We start from the raw sequence: 14592 nt of genomic DNA on the forward strand, positions 1-14592 counted from the left end.
GGTGTAAAGGGGGCAGCGGAGTGTTTTATTAGTGTGTGTCTTCTGTTGGTGTGTGTTTTGCGGGTGTAGAGGGGGCAGCAGAGTCTTGTTTGTGTGTTTCTGTTGTGTGTGTTTTGTTCTTGTAGAGGGGGGCTGCAGTGTGTGTCTTCAGTGTGTGTTTTGTGGGTGTCGGAGGGGTGCAGAGTGTTTTGTGTGTGTCTGCAGTGTGTGGGTTTACAGGGGGCTGCAGTGGGTGAAGAGAGGGGGGGCTGCTGGTGTGTGTTTTGTGGATGTAGAGGTGACAGGGTCTCTATTGTTGATTTGTGTGTCTCTGCAGTGTGTTTTGTAGTTGCAGAGGGGTGGCTGCAGTGTGTTTTGTGGGTGGAGGAGGGGTGCAGAGTATTTAGTGTGTGTGTGTCTGTAGTGTGTGGGTTTACATGGGGGCTGCAGTGGGTGTAGAGGGGGGCTGCTGGTTTGTGTTTTATGGATGTAGAGGGGCACCAGTCTGTTTTGTTAGTGTGTGTCTGCAGTGTGTTTTGTGGGTGTAGAGGGGGGCTGCTGTGTGTTGTGTGTGTTTTGTAAGTGTAGAGGGTGGAGCAGGGCTGCAGTGTGTTTTGTGGGTGTAGAGGGGGGCTGCTGTGTGTTGTGTGTGTTTTGTAAGTGTAGAGGGTGGAGCAGGGCTGCAGTGTGTTTTGTGGGTGTAGAGGGGGGCTGCTGTGTGTTGTGTGTGTTTTGTAAGTGTAGAGGGTGGAGCAGGGCTGCAGTGTGTTTTGTGGGTGTAGAGGAGGGGAGCTGCACAGTGTGTAGGGGGGACCGCAGAGTGTGTGTTTGTGTATATAGGGGGGTGTTGCAGAGTGTGTGTTTGTGTGTATAGAGGGGGGGCTGCAGTGTGTGTGTGTGTGTGTGTGTGTGTGTGTGTGTGTGTGTGTGTGTGTGTGTGTGTGTGTGTGTGTGTGTGTGAATGTAGACAATGGTGCTGATAAAAATCAATATGACTAAAAAATGTATTTTTTTTTATGAAAAATTAAAAATAAGCCTACATTTAGCCTATAATAGTAATAATCCCCTCAGAACAGGGCATTACTGGCCAATAATGCCCTGGCTGGGTTAAAGTCCCTCGGCTTCGCCTCGGGCCTTCAACTCTTCCAGCCTGGGCATTATTGGCCAGTAATGCCCTGTTCTGAGGGGATTATTACTTAATTATACCATCCAGACATCTCAAAGTCCATCAAAAGCAACATACGCTGATATCTGAAGGGGAATTTACTAAGCCACTATGTGTTCACCAACAGCTAAAGAAAATGGTCGTTAAGATAGCTCTTTTCATTTTAGAGTTTATATTCTGCATTTATTACTGTAGAGTGGGATATGACTTACATAATGCTCGTTCCTAACCTGCTTTTCCAACACAGACGTATAAACCTTTTTTAAATTGGGCACGTACCACTATTTTTTTATAGCAACCATTCTGACCCCTGACTGACATCTCCTCAAACCCTTCGCCAATAGGGAAGTAAGGAGTACATTGCAATGCGTCTCTAGTATAATATTTTTTATAATAACCCAGGCAAACGTGGTTTGTTAAAAAATGAGGCACAAGTTAGGTTGTAATTACAATACTTCAATTAAGTATATCATTTTGGCATGAATCGCAAAATGTGCATATCTTTTCTCAGTTTCCCTTGTGTAAAGTGGAGATTAATACCTGCGATTGACAAAAAGAAAATGTGAAGTAATTCACATAAAATATTTTATCTTTTGTTTAATGAATAACTATGCTGTGTTATGGCCCTTAAAAAGGCAATCCAAGCGGCCCTTTAAAAAAAAAATATATTTATATATATGTATATATATATTGTTTTTGTTTCAATATATGCCGCCTTTGATTACCTTTATTGAAAACTAATTACCTAAGCTGCCGATCGATTCGTTGTCCTGTGATCCATCAGCAAAGATCCTGGTGCCCAGGGTTCACTAAATGGCCGCCTTTCGGTTTCAATCAATCCTTCAGTGTAACTCAGCAGCTACAATGTATTACTAAGGTAACATTATCTATTGTTACAGTTTGCAGCTCAAACTGCTGGGAACATTGGCAACATATTATCAGGAAACAGGAAAGTGTTGCAAAGTTCTTGCACTGATGGAGAGCGGAGATAAAGTCTGCTTATAGAAATCAAAGGATACTCAGTATATTAACACTCATTAAAAATGACATTAAGTTGAAAAAAAAAATGCAAAGTATAACAACTTCTACACAAGTTTGTTGTTTTTATTTTCTTTCTTCTTTTCCCACTTCTTGACAAATTGCTTTTATTTATGGCTCGCAGGGAACGTCCCCAGACAATGAAACACAGAAGGCTGGGATAAAGAGAAGTTAGAAAGGCCGAAACCAAGGAAACCAGCGAACAGGGAAGAATGGGAGAAAGAGAGAAAAAAATACTAATAAATAAAGGCAAATCTTTCTACTTTATGAGATTCAGATCTTATTAATCGCTGGTAGGATTCTCTCGGGTTACTTTGCTTGGGGCATATGATTTCTGTAAGTCTTGTCTCAAATAAAGCCAGTTGAAACATTATTGCCATGCTATGCTTATTTTAACCCATTGAATGCTGAAATAGTTCTGCAATCTTTCAGCACATGGTAGGGGTGTTACTGCAAGAAACCCTAAATGTCCAAAACAAAATGTAAACGCACCATATCAGGCCCTGTGTCTATACTATATATATATATATATATATATATATATATATAAAATATAAAAATCTGATATGTAATATACAAATGTGTGGGTTTTTTAAATAAAGTGAAATAGCCATTTTTGGTCCTCAAAAGGTCACTGAATGGGGCAAATACAGTTACATTACCTATTTATATATCAGGCGTTATTTTTCCTTCATTTATTATAATTGTACATTCATATAAAGGCAATATACATTAATATGGTTGAGGTATGGTGTGGATATACATTATTTAACACCCATACGTTATACAGTCTATTACTTTCTATACCATATTACTTCACACAAACATATCGTTTTAATCACTTAAAAACATAATATAGTTTATGATATGTCTACACGATCCCTAATATATATCTTTGCATGGCATGTACGTTTTTGGGAATGAGAGGATTAAGTCCTATACTCATTACTTTGCTTTTTGGCTATTCCCAAAAATAAGCCCATGATAATCAGGGGCCTGGATGTGAGTAATGGCAGCTTTTCGGAAGGTGCTAAATATTGCAGCGTTATTCCCACACGCTAACATGACCGGGGGTCCGAGAATCTCCGCTGTTAGGTAAACTGCTCATTACCATATGATTTGCATATAAAGACGCCTAAGGTCCGTAAAAAATGTTAGGATCCGTTGTTTTGAAGGAAATTCCAGGACATCTTTGGGGATCCATGTTACGCCTATGGATACATTAAATCGAGGTGACGAAACGTTAAAACAATTTGCAACCTTCTGAGGATCTTCCCCGAAGTTGTAAAAGAAAGAAGCATTCTTTCCTGGTAATTATCTTTAAAAAGATCACGGAGATCCAACGCTGCTTAACGTTCGGGATAAAACAGACCCAAACACCATACGCCCAGTGTTAAGGCCCTAAAATTGGAAAGGAAATCATGTAGTGGAAACCTTTTTTTTTACAAAAAAAATCACATCAAATGCAGCTCTTGTTAAATGCACAGGTGGGGAAAGAAATAAAGCAGGTATACAAGTGAGATATGGTGGCTGAGGAAAGACTTGGCTATAAATACATGGAAAGAATGGTTTAAGAATGTGAAGAAGAAGGAAAAAAATTATTTGGCAAAACACAGCAATAGCATAAAGGCCATAGATATGACTTAAGCCTTACATGTATGGGGGAGAGAGATGGAGGGAGGGAGAGAGGAAAAAAAAGAGAGGGGGGGGGGAGAGAGAGAGGGGAGGGAGAGATGGAGGGAGGGAGAGAGAAAACCGGGGGGGGGGGGGGGGAGAGAGAGAGAGAGGAGAGAGTGAGAGAAGGAGGGGGGAGAGAGAGAAAAAGAGGGGGGAGAAAGATGGAGGGAGGGAGAGAGAGAAAAAAGGGGAGAGAGAGAGAGAGGAGAGAGTGAGAGAAAGAAAGGGGGGTGAGAGAGAAAAGGAGGGGGGAGAGATAGGGGAAGAGAGAGAGGGAGGAGAGAGAGAGAGAAGGGGAGAGAGAAAAGGGGGGAGAGAGAGGGGCCTAATACATATCTGGTTTGTATATGTGACCACCCCTCTCTTAAGGCCATGGTAATCCCATAGGTGTGTGTGTGTGTGTGTGTGTGTGTGTGTGTGTATAACATTTCTGTCATACAAGTCTATAGGAGCATGCATGTGGATGTTTGAGATACAGTACTGCAAGATGAAAGTGACAATGTGATTATTATATGGTGGTGCAGGTGTCACATCTGCCTGTCACATCACAATGTTATGAAAGCCCAGGGTTATTGTCACATATGATGTGACAGTCCTGGCAAGCAACTGCCTCTGCCATTCATTGCAATAATACAAAAGGAAGAAGCTTGTGCAGGTCTCAGGTGCTTCCTAACCTAAGAAATCAACTTTTAACTACATATGATCAGCATTATTTTACCAAACACTTCCCAACAGGGTATGCCATGCAATGTGTGTATAGCATTCTTTAATCACAAACGCATATATTGTAAAGCCTGAAGTTATATACATATATATTAGTGTTTGCTGCTCATTTCAATAGCTGAATGGTACACTTGTGCAGTGTATTATTTACTGCTGCAAAATACAAATGAGCTTTAAAAAAAAAAAAAAACATTTTAATCAAGTGCAACCTGCTTCTCTCCCTAATTTATTCTAATGTTTAAATTGTGGGGTATTTACAAACAATGACATTTACAATACTGTTAATTAACGATGTTGAATTCTTTTTTCCCAGTGGCTTATTTATTATAGGACATCTCAGTCAATTCCTGCTAACTGGAAGACGCGGAGAAAACATTTGCATATGTCAAAAGAAATGTGGATTAAAGCAGATCTATTTAGTTTATATTGAATTATATGAAATAGTCCGCAGATCACAGCCACGGCTCCTTTCTATAGTCTCTCAGCATTGAAAGGGTCAATCTATTTATTGAAGTAAGTCTTTTTTTATTAGGAAAAAAAACCCCTCATCGTGGAAAGAATCAATTCATCTACCCTTTTCTATTCAAGCAAAAATCAGACGTTACCCTCCAGGGACAGCCCCAAATCCTAATATTGTTCTGCCCTTATTACTTGTGTGTGTGTGTGTTTTGTTTTTTTTAATAAGTAATTAGGGTCTGGGAAGGAATATAATATCCATTCTTAAGCTGTGTGGCCCTATAGCACAGAACATATGTATATAACCATTTAAACCCCTTGCTTGCCCTTTCTTTTGGCGAAAAAGTTGGAGAACAAAATTCCCACAGAAAAATAATGACAATGGGTAAATATTCGCAAAAAGGAAGATTTTGATGCCTATATTTTGAACAAATCATTGCCACAGACTTCATATTACAAAAAAAGCTATAATAAATAAGACAACTGCCTCTGTTAATCCAAACTGATTTCGTCAAAGGCTTTGCCACGCAACTCTCAACAATATTTAATGTAATTCAATGTGTGTGTGTGTGTGTGTGTGTGTGTGTGTGTGTGTGTGTGTGTGTATAAATAAATGAGTTCTTCAGTATTTGGACTAAATTTATGTAATAGGACAAGCTTTTGAGAGTGTGTATATATATATATATATATATATATATATATATATATATATATATATATATATATAATACCTTATAGGGCCACCAGAGGGCATACTTTAAACAATAAATGCATATCGCTTTCAATAAAATAACTCCATATAAAGTGTATATGGGGTTTTATAAATGTAGAATAGTAACTTTAAAATACACATCAACACCAAAAATGTTATGGTAGCTTTGTAATAATGTAGTTTTGTTATAATCTTTTGATGGGCAACAGTTAATTACGTTTCTCTCCTACATCCCACTTCAATAATGCAGCATAATAAGGGGAAAAGACACAATCTTAGTGTCTGCCTGTGTTTACAATATTCCTTTTTAACATGTTTATATTATGCATGGCAACAAATAGGATTTAAAATTTGTTCAGGAACATTTACACAACACGGGAGGGGCAAGTCAAATGGAGAACATTTGCTTTCCTATAAAACAATGTTTCTTTATTCAGATTAATAGATGTGAAATTGAATTATGTATAAAGATCATCCTGTGCTATGAATTTGGAAATGATCCTCTCAACCAGCAGTGGGTGTTACATTGTAATTCTGCATCCACATACAATTAGACTTGTTTTTGTTATTAGAAGTTAAGGGAGAAACGGGACTTTCATTTTGCTGCAAGTGTAGGAAATAATAATTATTTTTTTTGGGTGGTGTAGTGTGAGATGGAAATGTCTCAAGCCCTAAATGAAAACAGCTTTCTAAACGGAGCAACAAAAAAAAAGACATGAAATGTGTACAAAATTGGAACTTTTCTGGGATTATTTCCACCCAGAAATACAAGCAGGTTTTTATCTTGATCTGTGTAGTTATATAATCAAATCTTGTTATTTCATCATTTGCTATACAGGACTTAATATATTATCCTGCCAGGACTAGATTCCCTTTACAAAATCAAGTAAAACTATATTAATCCTTAACAGAAACTAGTTGGTGTGTTATAGTATAAGAAAAACTGCATTATAGTATATCAGGATTTGAGGCGTTTTATTAGATTTGTAGCATATGACAGGAACTTATAAGAGCAGAACTACCTTAACACACACACACACACACACACACACACACACACACACACACACACACACACACACACACACACACACACACACACACACACACACACACGAAGATAAGTCCATTCTTTATATAAATACTATTTATCGCAGTACACAAATACACAACTGCTTATGACATATGACTTGATATTACTCTATCATCTCCTTGTGAATCTCTCTGCCATGCGCCGCTATATTATCTATCAATATATAAGAAATATTTTAAAATATATATATATATATATATACTTATATGTGTATATGCTTATATTTATTTATCCATATATCTTATCTATCTAATAGTAATAGATCTATAAATGTTGTATAAATGATAGATAGATACATACATAAATACATCATATATATATATATATATATATATATATATATATATATATATATATATATATATATATGTATATATATATATATATGTATATATATGATAATAGATAGATAGATAGATAGATAGATAGATAGATAGATAGATAGATAGATAGATAGATACACAGATAGATAGATAGATAGATAGATAGATACATACATACATACATACATACATACATACATACATACATACATACATACATACATACATACATTGATGGATACATAGATAGCCATGTAAAGGCATATCATTCGTCCAGCAAACACTGATAAATAGCAGAAGACGCCCCTGTTAATAAAATACCAAATGGAAGATTGTGGGAATTATTTCTTCCTCCCTTTGTACTTTTATTCTTCTTATTTTTTCAAACTTCAAACTGGAGCTTCCCTGCTCTCATCTTGTGTAATGATGGGGGGTGATGGGGGGGGGGGATGATGGGGGGGGGGGGGGTGATGGGGGATGAAGGGGGGGGGGGTGATGGGCTCATCTGATCTTTTAGTGTCTGCAATATTCAGGCACCATATTAATGCCACCTCCAGAGCACAAAGAAAGCCATTGGCCAAACATTAAGTTCCTTTAGTCTTCCAGTCTGCTAGATGAAATACCTCGGATCTGTTTCCTATTGAAATATATCTAATCCATATGAAACCTAGACTAAAATAGGTGTTGTGGTGAATTGGGGAGAGCAATTTTCTAACATCTCCCACACTCCTTAATTATAAAATTAGGATAGCCTCAAGCGGTATATCTATCTATCTATCTATCTATCTATCTATCTATCTATCTATCTATCTATCTATCTATCTATCTATCTATCTGTGTGTGTTAGGGTGTGTGCGGTATGTATATATGTGTATATATAGCTGTATCTGTATCTGTATCTCTCTCTCTCTCTCTCTGTATATATATATATATATATATATATATATATATATATATATATATATATAGCTGTATATCTCATAATTTACTTATACATATGTGTGTGTATATATAGCGAGAGAGAGGAAGACAAAACTTTTTAGATCATATTATCTATCTATCTATCTATCTATCTATCTATCTATCTATCTATCTAGATAGATAGATAGATAGATAGATAGATAGATAGATAGATAGATAGCTAGATAGATAGATAGATAGTATAAACTCAATCTTAAAAGTGCCTAACATAGTATGTTATGTAACTCTTAATTCCCCCATACCAACGGTATATCATATATACTACTGTATATGCTACAATTATTATTCAGATTTATTTTAAACTATATATATATATATATATATATATATATATATATACATACATACATATATATTGTCAAATAAATGTTAACTGTAACTATAAATAATATTTCGTCTCCCTTTTCATTGTAATCCTTCTTTCTTTTCCCCTAAACAATGCTACACATTGTTACAATTTACTTCAATACTTAAACAAAACAAACACACAAAACAAACCCTTGCAAATGATGAATAAAGGTCACATTAAAACCCTGCAACGCATTACAACCCCAAGCAAATACTGCAGGGGTTTCCACATAAGACAATGTTACATGCTATCACTTGCCCAGATAACTAATATATTGAGTTTGCTAACTGACCTGCTAGTCCCATCTGATTGCAGAATAAAGAAATTGGAACAGTTCATTTTGGAGTAATTAAGCTCATTCACAATCTATTTATCCAGCTTCACTCCTCTGCTTTCTTCCCCCCTCTGATTCTCTGCTTGATCAGTTGTTGAATCTAAAGCCACCCATTAACCTGGCATAGCCTGATTTTCCAAGTCAAAGAACCAGCAGCTTTGAAGAATTTCATTCAAAGGGAATCTTCTACAAGATTACCCCTGTGGCTAAAATTCCTCTTAAATAAATACCTGGTGAGAAACCCAAGGGAAAAAAAGAGAGAGCTATACTTTGCAAAGAAAGCAGGAATGATTAATTAAAATAAGCCCCCTTGCAAGGTAAACACACAACTTTATGTGACAGATATTACTATAAAGCAACCCCTTTTTCTTGATCAATACTAAAATGATCATTTTTAAAGTCATTTTCTAAACCTAAAAGAAAAAAATATTAGATAAAATAGTCCTATTGACACCCCCCCCCCCAGAAAATGCAATTAGCATATACTAAACAACGCGTATTAAACAACACGCAATTATCTACGAAATATCCTCATTTTTTTCTGATTTAGGATATCCGTCCCCCTACCAAGTCTATGGTGTATACATAAAATCCCACAAATCAAAGCCAACCTAATATTATTTCCAGTCTTTCTCAGCTGCATCTTCCATACAATATATATATATATATATATATATATATATATATTAGCATACAGTATATTTACATTTGATATATATATATATATATATATATATATATATATATATATATATATAAATAAACATACATGCATACATACACACACACACACATATACATACACACACTTCTAAGTGTATTTGCTATTTTAGCAGGTTGGTTTAGGCTATCCTAATGGGAACCTTTGTAAGGTTTTCTGTTTGCTCTGATCCTTTCCTTAGAAGGAAGCTCTAAATTTCAATGTCCCTTAAAAATAAATCTGCAACACCTTTAAGCGGTTAGACACATGGTGGGTGAATGTATGATCAATAACTGATGATGAAAAGGGGTTTTGTGTTGAGGGCTTTTATCTGTGTGTTGAAAATCCCCTGTTGTGGGATGAGCTGTCTCTTTCAAAGTTAGCAAACTGGGCAAGAAACGGCATTTCATGGTCCCAAATTTAAAAGAGACCCCCCTCTGGAGTTCTGCCCCAGCCCACTTTAAGCCACCGAAACTGATTGCATCTGAGATCAAAAAAGGATCTAGGATTTTTACTTAGTTAAGGGAGAAAGTCCTTATTTGTCTGCTATATACAGTGTGTGTGTGTGTGTGTGTGTGTGTGTGTGTGTGTGTGTGTGTGTATATATGTATATGTGTATATATATATATATATATATATATATATATATATATATATATATATATCCATGGGCGGTGGAACTGATATATGAATTAAATTAGTCATATAGATGAAAAATAATTGAACCAGCACATTTTCACCTGCAAAAAAAATACAGAAAGCGTAAAGCACACGATACATTTCTTGCGGTTATTTAATTCTGTGTCGGGGGCTTGTTTTACTGTATGTTTTGTAGAGGAATAACGCAGGGGAAACAAATGTTTTTTTTCTGGGTGAAAATTATTATTATTTTTTAAATCAATGTTGTCTCAAGGCTTCATTAACAGAAAAAAATATGACAGTTTGCGTTTAGTTAGTTTCAATTAAAACCAGTGTCACTATTTGGTCTTAAAAGTCTAATTATTCTTGAATCCTTCTGCAGACCCTCAAACAGGCAAAAAAAATTGCAATTATCCAGCATGGTGTATATTTACCCTGCTCTGCATATCCCTTCTTGCTTTTATTAAATTAAAAGGAAGGGGGGGGGAGAGAGAAGAGAAAAATCTTTATCTCCAGCCAGTGCTATAAGATAAATTGTTTAATTTCCAATGCAGACATATCAGGGAATGGATCTCAGAGCCTTTCTGAAGGCAGGATATTACAGAGTTCTGCCCCAATGTTGGTACCAAGCTCTTGTGTAATGTGGCTATCTTTTTTAGGTTATCCAACATCACCCTCCTCTGTTCTCCCTCTTAGATTATCAGCCCCGATCACCAGGTGCAGCTTGGGGAAGGTTTAGTGGGTTTTCAATCTTTTGTGCAGGACACAATACAGACACACTTCTATACTCATGGTGCCTTCAATGTGCCCCCCCCCCCCTCCCCAAAGCAACTGGGAAAGACTAACTCATTATTCATGACTGTATATAAACTCCTTTGTCTACCCTAAAAGATCATGATTGTTTTTTCAACCCACCCCTTTAAAAAAAAAAATTAAAAAGGGACCAAAATAATATACCAAGATCTACTGCCTACATTTAATTAACAAAAAGCTGATTTTTCCTACTTCAGGTTTTTCTGCAGCAATGAAATAGTTAAAAACACATCGCATTTCCCCCTAAAAAAAGAAAAAAGACCCCTTAAAACATAACTTTTATTTATATTGGGGGGGGGGGGGGGGTGGCATGATGTAATATGAAACATATTTACTGCCAAAAATGTCTTGTAATACAAGATTGGGCTATCTTCTTTCAATTGTGACACCCCTAATTACATACACCCCCCCCCCTCAAAAAAATTGATATGAAATATATGTATTTTAACCCCCGTTTAAGGATATATCCAAAACCCTTGCAGTCATTCTGCTGCAGAACAAATCCTATTTTGGTGGAAGATACTTCTGGCATTTTCCGGGACCCCTCTTCTCCCCTTTAATTTGACATGGTTAAATGTCTTACACATTCAATGTACTTGACATGAAATGTTATGCCCAGTACACACACAGCATACAACAATAATAAAACAGTCATTGCTACATACCCCAGTTTCGCAGGTGTCCAAAAGTACATAAAATAGCTCATTTCAGACCTAAATGTAATAAAGAAGTTAAACTGGGACCCTGTGGTATATTGATTCAGGTGCCTGCCCCCAAAAGACCCCCTTTATATTTTTAATTATAACCTGCCTTTTTTTTTTTTTTATTCCTTGGGATTAAAAAAAAGGGGGAGGGGGGAAGAATTCAAGGACAAAGCAATGAGGTTTTCTTATAAGTCACCCCCCCCCCCCCTCTTATCCTAATAAATTATTGGGGAATGGATGGACTAAAATCCTAACTGAGAAAGGCTGGGCACTATTTGACTGTGCAGAATGAAGCCGCATCACGGGCGCGCCGGGATATAGCAGCAGCAGGAATGGAGTTCAAATGTCAGCAAGTTTGAAGGAGGGGTGGCTGAGTGTGTATCCCTCCGCCTTGCAATCTCTGCTGTATGCTTTTCTCTTTAGGAGTCTGCATGGCACATTTACTTGGGATCCTTCTCCCTGGACATCCTACAGAGACTCTTCCCCGGGACTTATCACTCAACCCCCCCTCCCCTGGTTTCTGGATAGCAACCCCTGCCACTCACCCCCATAACAGATCTGTACCAGGCAACCCCTTGGATATCTCCCTCCCCACTTCTTTGTAACAGGCAGGTGAGATCACCCCCCTATTTTTGGGGGGAGGGAGGGGGGTGGGCATCAGCCTTCAATCATGATCAGAAACCTCTGAATCCTTCTCATGCTGGATTTGGGACCAAGGAAGCATACCTACCTCCTCTCTCTCCTTTGCAAACAGCTGGGATTTTTGGAAAGTTTTGGTTGAATTCTTTGGGGGGGGGGGGTCTTTTTGTTTTTCCTGGTTTTGGGGGGGGGCTTTGAACTCAGGCAATCCCAGGGGTGTGTGGCATGGATATCGCAACAGGTCCTGAGTCGTTGGAAAGGTGCTTTAACAGGGGGCAAACTGACTGTGCCAAGATGCTGGACGGTATTAAAATGGAAGACCACCCTCTTAGGACTGGCACTGCCACTTTAGGAGTTTTGCTGGGTGAGTGTCATTGGGATGATCCGTATGATGATGGACAATCAATGATCCCAGCCCCTGACAAGGGTTCCCATAGACCGGATCTCCTTACTGTCCCAAACCCTGATCATATTCACTCTTTGGCATGTTGCTGTTCAACTTTCTTTCTCTGTAGGGTCCACTGGGTGTTTCAAAGGTCTTTAACCCATGAGGTGCCAGCTGTGCTCACAATGCAGAGCCCTCTTTAGCACTCATTACCTTAAAAAAAAAAAAAAACAAGTTTCTTTACCCAATAACTAACCCCCTCCCTAAAGAAAGAAATCCCTGTAATGTAAACTGGTGGCAGGGAGAAAGGTGTCATGTGTAGGAAGTGAACTTCTCCCTGCTTACTTCTCGCTTTGTAGGGTGGGAGAAGGGAGATCCTACAGTAAGTGTTACTGGACCCCAGAGAAAACCTGGAACTTATGTCGCTAAAAGTGAATGTTTTTTTGTTTGGTTATTTATTTAAAGGTAATAGTTTTATGATCAGTAATTAATAGGAATATACTAAGGCAGAGAGACAGAGCAGGGAAGCTATTAGTGACTGTCTCTATATATCTATATAACACTACCATTATAATCATGTAGATAGATGTATGTTTATTTATTTATATATATATATATATATATATATATATATATATATATATATATAGACACACATTCATGTTAGATATGTATATATTTATTATGAATGATAAGCGTGTGTGTGCTCCTCATGCACATACAAATACAATCATAAGTATGTATAGTAATTTATTTACATTATATATAATATATTTACATTATATATATATATATATATAAAATGTAAATCTCTCTCTCTCTCTCTCTCTCTCTATATATATATATATATATATATAGCTCTAAAGCGCAACGGCCATTCTGTAGCATGAAGAAGTGATTATGTATGTGTGTATATTAGGTTAATATATATGTATAAATATAGATATAGGATAAACACCCCGAAATACACAGGGGCAGCATGAAGAAGTGATTATAAATGTGCGTGTGTGTAAATCTCTATATAAACCCCAATATGCAGGCAGTGTTGCATGAATAAATGATTATGTGTATATATATATATATATATATATATATATATATATATATATATATATATATATATATATATATATATATCAACATACAGTATATGATGAATATGTGTTGAATATGTGTATATGCATATGTATATGTATATATATATTATATATAGACACACATACTGTCCATGCACACACACTGTATTATGAAGTAATAGGGTGTATAATGTGTATATATAATGATGTCTATCTATAGTTATGTGCATATAATGTGTATATATTCGTATATATAAAGTTTACATATACTGATGTGTATATATAATTTTGTATATACTGTATACTGATATATACATATATATGTGTATATATATATATATATATATATATATATGTGTGTATGTGTGTGTGTGTGTGTGTGTGTGTGTGTGTGTGTGTGTGTATATATTCTGATATGTATATATAATACTGTGGATATATACATATATACTGATGTATATATATAGTGCAGAATTAATGAGATCTTCAGTATTAGCTGATAACTTTTTTATTTGGACTAACAATTTATGTCATAGGAGAAGCTTTCGAGAGTTTTCCTCTCTTCCTCAGGTCGAGCAATACTGATATATATAGTATTAGTATTGGCTGACCTGAAGAAGGGAGGATAACTCTCGAAAGCTTCTCCTATGACATAAATTGTTAGTCCAATAAAAAAGGTATCACCGAATACTGGAGAACTCATTTACTCTGCACTATATATATAGTATATATATATATATATATATAGATATATATATATATATAGATATATATAGATATATATATAGTGTTTGTGTGTGTGTGCA

General features: G+C 36.4%; 1 protein-coding gene and 1 long non-coding RNA gene across 4 annotated transcripts in view; both read left to right on the forward strand.

The window, feature by feature from the left end:
- LOC142472347 (uncharacterized) overlaps positions 1-2500 on the forward strand; it is a 60119-nt gene extending 57619 nt beyond the window's left edge. The window contains exon 3 of the long non-coding RNA XR_012789659.1: positions 2307-2500. This is a non-coding gene — a long non-coding RNA (uncharacterized LOC142472347). The remainder of the gene's footprint in view (positions 1-2306) is intronic.
- Positions 2501-12051: 9551 nt separating this feature from the next.
- The window catches only part of LMX1B (LIM homeobox transcription factor 1 beta), a 156064-nt gene continuing 153523 nt past the window's right edge, over positions 12052-14592 (forward strand). Inside the window, exon 1 of one of the 3 annotated variants that reach the window (XM_075579410.1) lies at positions 12052-12689. In XM_075579410.1, coding sequence (XP_075435525.1) covers positions 12551-12689 — 139 coding nt within the window. In that variant the 5' untranslated portion in view covers positions 12052-12550. The remainder of the gene's footprint in view (positions 12690-14592) is intronic. The other 2 variants (XM_075579411.1, XM_075579409.1) reach the window with 2 other exon arrangements.

This window comes from Ascaphus truei, chromosome 21 (genome assembly GCF_040206685.1).
Source record: "Ascaphus truei isolate aAscTru1 chromosome 21, aAscTru1.hap1, whole genome shotgun sequence".
Taxonomy (NCBI): Eukaryota; Metazoa; Chordata; class Amphibia; order Anura; family Ascaphidae; genus Ascaphus; species Ascaphus truei.